General features: G+C 34.7%; 1 protein-coding gene across 3 annotated transcripts in view; it reads right to left on the bottom strand.

The window, feature by feature from the left end:
* Positions 1 to 231: 231 nt before the first annotated feature.
* Positions 232 to 10,268, bottom strand: part of MEI4 (meiotic double-stranded break formation protein 4) — a 69,847-nt gene continuing 59,810 nt past the window's right edge. Inside the window, exon 6 of one of the 3 annotated variants that reach the window (XM_063389502.1) lies at positions 232 to 1,342. In XM_063389502.1, coding sequence (XP_063245572.1) covers positions 1,091 to 1,342 — 252 coding nt within the window. In that variant the 3' untranslated portion in view covers positions 232 to 1,090. The remainder of the gene's footprint in view (positions 1,343 to 10,268) is intronic. The other 2 variants (XM_063389505.1, XM_063389503.1) reach the window with 2 other exon arrangements.

Genomic DNA, 10,268 nt, shown 5'->3' with positions numbered 1-10,268 from the left:
TACATATATATAAAGCAAAGTTTTATTAAAAAATAAATGCATTCAAATTAACAAGATAGTGGTGTTTCAGAGAATTTTCCTGACATAAAAATTGAAGGGGAAGGACAACGGCTAATGCACAAATTTTTTTGCATTTATAGTGAATATACACTTCTAGGAGATATAATAAAACTAAAATGTTGTTTATCGAATATAAAAAAGAGCAATTGGTCATAATAGTTATCCCTTAGATTTATCAAAGACTATAGTTCAGTTAAGATATTGTTGAGCTCACACTTTAAAGACCTTTTAAGTTAATTTCTGTTAAAATATGTTACTTTACTTATTACTATGAATATAATATCATTACATAGAAGAAACTCATTAAATATCATATAATACCTAAATATACCAAAGGGGATTTTATCAATATTCATTAATTTTGAACAGAAGGGTTTAAAGTAACTATTAAATGAGTTACACTTCAGATTAGACCTCTGAAATCATTACTCAACTCAGAGTGAATTAGGCCAAGTTTACAAAAGTAAAGCCAAGCAGTATACAATGAACATAAGAAATTTGTGAAACTGAGCACCAGATACTATTTTGCTCAAGTAATGACTCACTTGATTATCACTAACGAAGTTTGTCCTGTAAAAATCTGTACTGATAAGTTACCAAGTTTAAAATAAACATTTCTATTTCAGACAGTGTCTCTAAATCATGAAGAAGCTACACAACTCTTAAAGGACAGGTATTGGTCTCCTAACTTGGAAGCTCTACACATGTATGATGACTGTACTTGAAAATTTATGGTATTTATTTTAAACAGAACCTGAAACAACTTTCTTTGTTCCATTTTCACTGTGTGCACAAACACCAACACACTGCTTTCTGTTATAAGAAACAGCATTTATTGAAAATGGCATCTGGGTTATTACATTTTTTCTATATTCAGAATTGGAAATAAATTGCATTATCTCTGAAACTGCTGTATAGAAAAGTAGTTTAAAGTAAATGTTTTCCAATAAGGATAATATCCCTGTCTGGCTCGAAAATTTTCCAATGCAATCCCACAACAAACACATGGTTAAAAAGTAGGCTGCTTGTTTTAATCAATTTGCATTTGACCTGAGTTCAAAAGAACACTCACTCTCCACAAATATAAAGAAAACAAAGGGAATTCATCTGAGAGATGAAGAATAATTTGATCAAGGTTCTTCAGAAATTTGATTTTTTCTTCTCCTCCATAGTCTGAGCTTGAAACATTACTTTCTTCTGTCTCATTTTGAAGAAGTTGTTCCAGAATCATGCACAAAAAAGAAATATTCTCATACTGGTCGATGTCATACACAGACTGGACCTGGGAATAAAAAAAATCAGTACATAAGTAGAGTGTGAAAACATTTCTGCAGCCTAACTTCTCAGATGACAGTTTAAGGAATCCTGTTAAAATCTGCAGCATTATTTATATAACCAGGACACTTATACAGTTAGTAGGATTACTTTTAAAAAATGTTTTCCTTTTTGTGGTAACAGTCAAACAACTGCATCACACTGCATCACACTACCAAGTGTGATGAAAAGTCAACATAACCTCCTCTTCATGAGAAGAGTTTGCTTTACCTAATTATCCACAGGCTGTGACATACCATAGTGATGTATAGGAAAACAACTACAATAACAGCTTTGTTTGTTTGGGGCATATAATTAGAATTGGTGGATTTCTGTTTTCTGAGAAATAAAATAACAAGCAAAAAAGAATTTTTTACTCCTAAATATAGACACTCATCTATTCAAGCGACATATCCAGAAAGCAAATTAAAAGTCCAAATTCTCAACCTCAATAGAAAACGCCGTTCTGAGCAACTTAAAGTGGAGTATTTAGCTTGTCAAATAAGCTGGAATAAGGACACTGACCAAACTAAATTTTTTTATAAGTCATACAGCTTTATCCAATATAGATTTATCTGTATTGAGAAACTGGAATTTTACACAGAAGCTTTCTGTATGTAGGAAATAACTGGTAAGATACAAACTTAAACCTTGGAGAATTGTCTCTTTGGAATGAAATTCTTTGTCCTTAACAGCAAACTCTACCAATAATATGAGATGACCTTCTTCTGAAAAAGGCTGCAATTACAGTAGGTAGATGACCAGAACTGAAAGGTAGTCATAGCTGCTACAAAATTAATTATGTATTTTAGAAAATGGGCCAATAGCTCTAGCAAATCTAAAAAGCTGTTTAGACCTGTGGTACAAAGCCAAATGGGTCAAGGCTTCAACATGGGTCTATGAAAATGCATCAAATAATTTTACTTAGTCTAGATTACATACTGTAAGACTTCCCAAAGTGTGAAATCTATGACACAATCCTCAGTTTTACAAAAAATGTAAAGTATTTTTGATTCTACTAGAATCTAAGAAAAAGACAGCACTTTAATTTCTCCAGCTAAAACTGAGGAATATGTTGACTCACAGATTGCTCACTTCGTTTTCTGAGATAGTAGTTAAACCTAAAATCTGTGTTGAAGAACCCTGGGCGAATGGTTTTCAGGTAGCCTCCCACCTCAGAGACAAAATTAAGACACCACAGCCATCCTATTGAAAAGTCTCCATGTAGCAAAAGAATTTTGCTGAGTTTTCTTGAAATCTTTAAAATTAGGTTTGTTACTGCAACATATTATCCCTAGCCTTGCATACTCCTATTCTTTCTCTCTGGAACCTGGTAAGAAAAATATACAGATCAGAAGATGTTGCTAAGAATTCAGTATTAACATTCTTATCAGAACAGAGAGCAAAAAATGAAAAAGTATTACATTATTTAATAAAGTATATTAAGTATTTGCCTATTTCTAAAGTTCAGTTAAATCTAACTGCCTAATTTGGGAAAAACCTCCTTCCAAATCAGAGGTATTAAGACAGTCTGTTTCTTCAAATATCAAAAATCCAGCTCTGGGACAATCATGCCTATACACTGTTTTGACTGTTAACTAATAGTGGGGAGCTAAATATACTTACTTTGCTTATTAGACAAAATTACAGCTTTCAAAACTGCAAAAATAAGCTTTATTAATGATTTACTGAATTTCTAGGAAATAGATGGTTCGAAAGCCCTACAAAGTCTGCTCCTAAGACTTTCAGTGTAGGGGTCATCTGACCAAACACAGGCATCAACAAGCTGAGATAGTTATCCTTTGTTCCCGATTCAGCTGACAGAGGGAAGCAAGGGGTGGCACACAGATGTCTGAACGTAGATGTCTATTGCCATTTCCCATGCCTCAGGCTAGCAGCTGTAAGCCAGGAGGAGTACTTTAGGTGTGCTATTAGATGTCCAAGTTTTTGCAACTGTGTAGCTCCCAGAGTCCTTCAGCATGCAATTCATCCCCCTTCAAACCAGAAAACCACAGATATACCATGTCCTAGAACCCTTCACAGTGATAAAGTGTGACTGTACCCAGAAAAAATGACTATGTAGAAACATAAATGGAACTTCTATGCTCTTAGTTCCTGTAATTTGAAAATCAGACACAACATTACAGACAAAAAACCTTTGTTTGACTCTCAAGTGTTGGCCTTCAAAATTCACTCCTTTTACAGGAATAATCAAGATAAAATGTTTTAGAAAGGCAAATCAGGTCACTTCACTTACTCCCATAACCTCAGGCTCTTCCAAGCAGTTAGGTAATTGTGTTACTTTCAGTGGGTCTTAAAAGCTGCAACTAATTGCAGCTTAGTAAACTATCTGTTTATGGATAATAGAATCCACAAGTTAACTAATCAGCTTCCTCTACAAATACGACTGCATTAAAGGAAAACTGCTTTAATCACACAGGACTGACACTGCAGAAAAAGGGTAAGTATGATGACAAGGAGGAAGTATTTGTTGAGATAATTATTTTTCTGGAGACAAATGCACTTTGAAATATTGCATTATATAACAGAGGGGGGGAAAATCAGTCTAGAACATATTCTGGCTCAAGGCTTATTATTAACCTTACCAATCCATTTATTAATCTGAACAAAACGTGTCTCTGTTTCTTTTGTTGGATGTCTTCTGTAGCACTGATTGATGCAATTACTATCAATACAAATTTATGCCACATAATTGGTAAAGAGATGCCTTTACTGTTCCCTAATGGTGCAGAGTCAGATAAAAGGCCTATTCATCTTGCCCTCCAAGGTGTGTGAGTGGGTAGCTGTGCAAGTATGTGTACACACCAGAAAGTTCAGAGGGTGTGTCTATAAAGCAAGCATCATGTAAATATATATATGCTGCTATTCCAGAATATATTAATACCAACTTTAATAACTTTAACTCTGGTTTTCAGAAGCAATTTTAAGGTAATCACTCTTACAAATCAGACAGATAAGCAATATGTAGTTTGGACACTATACTTTATGAGATCAGTCCTCATCAATTTTGCCTCACCAAGTATTTGGAAATGTGTTTTGCTGCAGTAATAGGCATTTTTCATGTAATTTAGTTTTTAATTTAACTTTTGAAACTATTTTCTTATTATGACTTCTCAATAAAAAGAAATGTTTTAAATAATTTAAAAAATATTATTTATATAAAATTGAGCTTTACCTAAGATGGAAACAAGGGTTACAAGGATTTCCTAGCTGGGTATGATGATCTGCTAATCAGAATTAATTGTATTTACATCACCAAGTTCAGAATGCAAGAATGTCAAAATGTTTGGCTGAAATCAATTCTTCAACCTTCTTCTACATGGTAACCACCTGGAAATGGACATAAATTTACTATGTAATTTGAAAGCAGGGAAGAAGTTCTCTTATCTGTCTCCATTGTAATGCTATCACAGTCACTACTAACATGTTAAAAGAAACTGCTGTGTTCCAGGTCCCTGGCTCTTTATACTTCCTCTTTGTAAAATAACAGATCAGGTGGCTCCAGATCAAATTCCAAGCTGCTGCTGTCTTACTGGACAGATTTGGAGTCTTGGTAAACAGATTAGGAAATAGATTCCTAATTGCACTTAGAATATTTTTGTTTTCTTAATGATTTACACATTTATACAATTTACTCAAATGCCATTAGTAACAGCAATATAAAACAAGAGAAGAAATTGAAGGAATTCTCTACAATTCTTAATCCATGTCACCAGCCACAAGTCATATTTCCAGTGACGCAGTCTGTTGGGCCTGGAATTTTCATATGCAGAAGGCAGATGACACTTTCTGAGTAGAAGCAACCAAGTTTTATTCCTTTTACGTCTCAAAGTGTCGTTATTATCATGCTGTCCTTAATACAACAGTGACATCAAAGATGTCCAGAACAGAGTTAACACTTTACCAGTGCAAACAAAAATTAGATGAAAGAGAGTATGTTCATGGCAACTGCTTCCATGCAGCTCAGATGCCTGTGCAGAAGTGTCAGCAACACATGTATGTTCTCTGGACTATAGGAGGAATGACACTAACTTGGGAAAACTTTTTTTGGTTTAGAACAGATGATTTAAATGCTGAAACCTCCGAAAAAATGAAAACAATTAAAATTAATTTCAAAGCACCTTTATGTTTAATTAGAGACAAAAAGCCTCCCTCCTTTTCTATCTCTATAATTTAGTTAACATCTGAGGTTTTTAAGTTCCATGGCAATAACAAATTTAAATACATGTTTCAACAAGTAACTCTACACAACAACATGCTACATGAAACACTGACATACCAATACAAACTTTAATCAGACTGGAAAGATGAGTGTTTATTTAGAAAGCCATAAAATTGACACTTCTAGATAGTTATTTTAGCAGAGAAGTATTCTGCCCAGATCTCCCCAATCCATCATATCCTTGCAGTTTTGCTTCTAGTGATTTCTTTCTTGCAAGTTTTGCCTCCTCCATTTCTTGACAAACCTCTACTATTCAGCAGGGATACTACTTTTCATGCTAGCAAAGTGTCTTTCTTGTATTTCAAGAAATTCTAAGTAAAATTTAACTGAAACATCAAGTATTAAAAGGTAGTGTTTCTCCTCTTTTACATATATATTTTTCAGAGAAGCAGAAAGAGTAGACCAAAATACACAATAAAAGCTGCTACAGCTTTGGCTTGTTTTGCCTTCCAGTGGAAGCACAGGCAGCAGGAATTGCAGCAGCATCAGCTGCTGGGCTGTGACTACTTAGTTAAGGAGAACAGAACCAAATCTGCCATCTAGCCATTTCCAGGTAAAATCCCACAGGGCCTGTCCCATCCTCAGGCAAGAAAATGTAGCCAAAGTTTCTAGGTAGAAGGTAGAAACAAAGAGCACACATTTCTCTTGACACAGTCTATACCAACAAATACCATCTCAGCAAAGTCCCAGTGCCCCCTTGCATCCTTGGAGGTGGCTACTACAGGAAAGTACACATGCAGACTGAATTCTGGGCAAAAAAATTAAAATTCATGGGCCAGGAAGCCACAGAGCAAGAGGAAGCTGATGTCCCACAGGAACACAGGACTTACCTAAACGACTTGAAAATGTTTGAAGCGGAGCAAGCCTGTTAGAGAATGTCTGAGCTTGATTTACTTGTTTCTAGAAGCACACAATTCAAGGTGTGCTGTTTAATAGACAATTACCCCAACTTTTTGTTTGTTTGTTTGTGGGTTATTTGTTTGGTTGGTTTTTTTGCTGGTTCATTTTATTTGCTGCCTTGGTTTTTTGATGGTAAGAGGGGATGCTCCATCTAGAACTAAGAGGAAGGTGACTGAGACTAAACAAAAAGGAAGTGACATACTAAATGCAGTCACTGATGCTCACATAAATGAAAAGCTTATTTCTGTGCTCACTATGCCTGCATACAGGGGGGAGACTGAAATGGCTTTCTGAATTTTAACAATACAGTTCTAATGAGTATATAACTACAAGTTCTTAAATGGAGCAATATTTGACTAGATGCAAGCATCACCTTTTAAGAAAAAATGCTTCTAAATCAGCATAATGAAAAACAAGAAAAAGTGACTGACTGGAAATGCTATCAACAAATGGTCACTATTTGGTAAATTTTGTGCTTAAGAAGGGAATGCTGAAAATCTAAGTTTTCAGTAGAATCAACACTTTTTACTCATCCAGTCTATGTCAGAGGTTAATGGAAATATGTTTCAAGAATCACTGAATTGTTCCCTCAAGTCAGTACATTCTCATTTTATGAATAAATAAGATTGATTCTCACAGGGATTTCTGTTCTTGACCCTTCAGTTTTCCTTTGAGAAATCCCTATCCAGGTTACTTATTGCTGTGTTCAAGTGCTAAATACAAGATAAACATTTTTCAGAGTACAGTTAAGAACATTTGGATAGTAGCAGGCATTTTATTTCAAAACGAGACAGAAATCTTCTCAACTGGATGTTCTGCAAACACGTAAATAACTTCTGTTTGATCATTAAAATTTACTAACATAACACTATCCACAGTACACAAAATCACAGTAGGATAAAAGAGATTATCTATAATTGTTGTTTACTGTTTAAGTAACACACAGATATATCTAAAATATTTAAGACAGGCACGCATGAAAGTCTTTACTAGAAATCTTTTTGTTCTGTTTCTAGTACTACTGTTTTAAAGTAAAGGGTAATTACAAATTGTCATGATGCAGGGTTCAGTTTTTAGCTGATTAGCACGTCTCTTTAGGAGCTTTTTGTTTTGTGATTTGAAATGCCTATTTCCCAAACAACCTTCCCAATAATCATAATCCTCATAACCATGTCAATTATTCACCTGCCGAGTTCAAACTGATAAATGAACTCTTTCGGTACCTCAAGCAAAATCATGTACAATTCCTTATTTAAATTTATCCTCTCACAGCTCAAATTTTCAAAATATTTTTGTATTTTTCCCAATGGGTTCTGAAATTTTGTTTTTGCCTTTGTTCATGTAGAGTGTCACTTTTTTCTCAAGCAGATCCCTAAGTTTCAACTATTCTGCTTGCTAATCAAGATCAAAAGTGACTGCAGAAAGGGATCAAGGAATTACCAACATTTGTAACAGTTAAATTTCAGAGGAGAGACCATCAGATAAACTCTTGGAACAATTTAATCTACAGCATGTGCAGTGACTAGTCCTGAGTAAGACAGTGCCAACAACACTTCAGAAGTCCCAGACAGCCTCATGCTAGAGATGTTTCAGAAGCAACAGTAAGAATTCTGCAAAAATAGTATCTATCCAGACATAATTATTTGGCATACCCAAAATTCTACTTTTGGTAGAATTTTAAGTGTTTGTTCTCTTTGCTATCTCCCAAGGGGAAGATACTTATCCCTCAGGCATCTATGCATTGTGCCTCTTCCACATATCACTTAGCAGGGTCATCTGTTACTATCCCTTAGTGTGACACACTGAATTATGAGAAATTCCCAAGACATCTTAAACAACATTATTCTTACAGTAATACAATTTCCACAACATATTGTAAAAAATTAAATATGTCAGCAGCAGAGCACTGACATTTCCATTTTGGAGTAAGAATCACGATTTTCTTGCAAGTAACATAACAAAGACACAGAAAGCTTTAAAACCCAAATTCTAATCCCCTTTATCCTATTAAAGAAAGCTAAAATATAAGTCACAAAGCTATCTCATTTAGAGAGAACAGCCAAAATGTATAAATCTGTGAACCTTCTTAGGATAATAGGAATTTATAAACACATTTTATTCCAATCCACAAGGCATATACTTCAAATCTGACTTCTCACATTTATGTTATTTTTGAAATTTATTCTAAAATTATAAAAATTAATTATTCACAGGATAAAGCACGTGAAATATGTTGGTTTGATTTTTATTTTGTATTTTTTTTTTCAGAAAAGAATCTGAAATAAAGACTGTGAATATATCTATTATAGTGTGGATCTTTCAAATCAAATGAGTTACTTAAAAATATTTCTAACTTGAAAAAGAAGTTACAGATCAGACAATCCCATATAAAGTCTCTACCAGGAGAAAGCAATCCACAATGTAATAAAATTTATCAGTTATGAGCACTTGGACATTAGAGAAAGGGCTTTTTTGTGGTTTGTTCTTTTTGGAGGAATTGCCTGCTTGCAAGTGTAAGAGTACTACATGAAATAACCATATAATTAAGATAATAGATGCTGTTTGTTGATATAAGAAATTAAGTTCTCGTCCTGTGAGAAATGTCCTAAGTACAGCAAGGCCAGTGATCTAAGCAGGTCTTGAAAATAAACACCATATATATATAATATTTTTATGGATAATAGGACACTAAGGTAGTAAGATTCTGTTTTGAATAATAGCAATAATAAAAATTCCTCCATTAATTCAAAATCATGTCAGAAAACAATGGATTGTTGAAAAATACAACTACATTAGTTTCAAAAGATTTGATAATTTACCTATTTTAGAAAATGTGTAAGAATCTCTGAAAATAAATAGCAATTACTTTGCTTTAGTGACTCTAGCACTGGGCCAGCAATCCTGACAGTAATGCAAGATACACATTTACTTCTACTGAATCATAATTCATTAGTTTTTGAAAATAAGCTTTCCAACACGCTTTTGCATCTCATAAGGCTTTTTTTCCCCCCCTAAAAGCATGGTAACTTTGCCTACATAGAGCTTGACTTCCTAAAATTCTCTTGCAATGCTAGGGATGGGAAGAATCAACTGAACCTAGCAAGTGGCCAATGGCTGGTCTAAGAACAAACCAAAGCAGAAGGCTGTCACAGAACATGCCCTTCCATTGCTTGCCAGGACACTGTGAAAGCTGAAAGCTTGTACAGGGTGAAAGAACAGTAAACAGTTGTATGGCAGTGAAATCTGCGGATATGCATGTAAAAACCATCGCTCTTCACCTGGAATACACACATTTTTATTGGGAGAATGTTCTTGAAAACATGTCCAAACTCCTCCTCTGATTTACTGTAAGCACTGTCAGAGGCAGCACGGCCATCCCCATGTTTTTCTTTCTCCCAGTTTAATTTACTGCCCCACCCTCTACCAAGGGTAATTTACTTCAGAGAAAAAAATCTTCCCTTTTTTAGTTTGCATTTAGTGGCTCTACATGTAACCCTCTTGATTTTCAATGAGATCAGTCCTTGCTCCAAAGCCAGACACAGACTCCACCACTCCAGGCTCAAAATCACAAAGAAAAACAGCCCAAACATAAGCAAACCTAGGTGACTGAGAACAAATGCATGCTTGATGCTTGTGTTTATCTGCTGCAAAAGGAAACAGAAAATCCAGGAAAAAAACAAAACTCTTAAGAAGGAGCAAGAGGAGTGATTCTGGGCATTGCCCTGTGTGAGGAAAAGGACCAACCTGGTTG

This window comes from Prinia subflava, chromosome 2 (genome assembly GCF_021018805.1).
Source record: "Prinia subflava isolate CZ2003 ecotype Zambia chromosome 2, Cam_Psub_1.2, whole genome shotgun sequence".
Lineage (NCBI taxonomy): Eukaryota > Metazoa > Chordata > Aves > Passeriformes > Cisticolidae > Prinia > Prinia subflava.
This window is presented reverse-complemented; position numbering and strand designations above follow the sequence as displayed.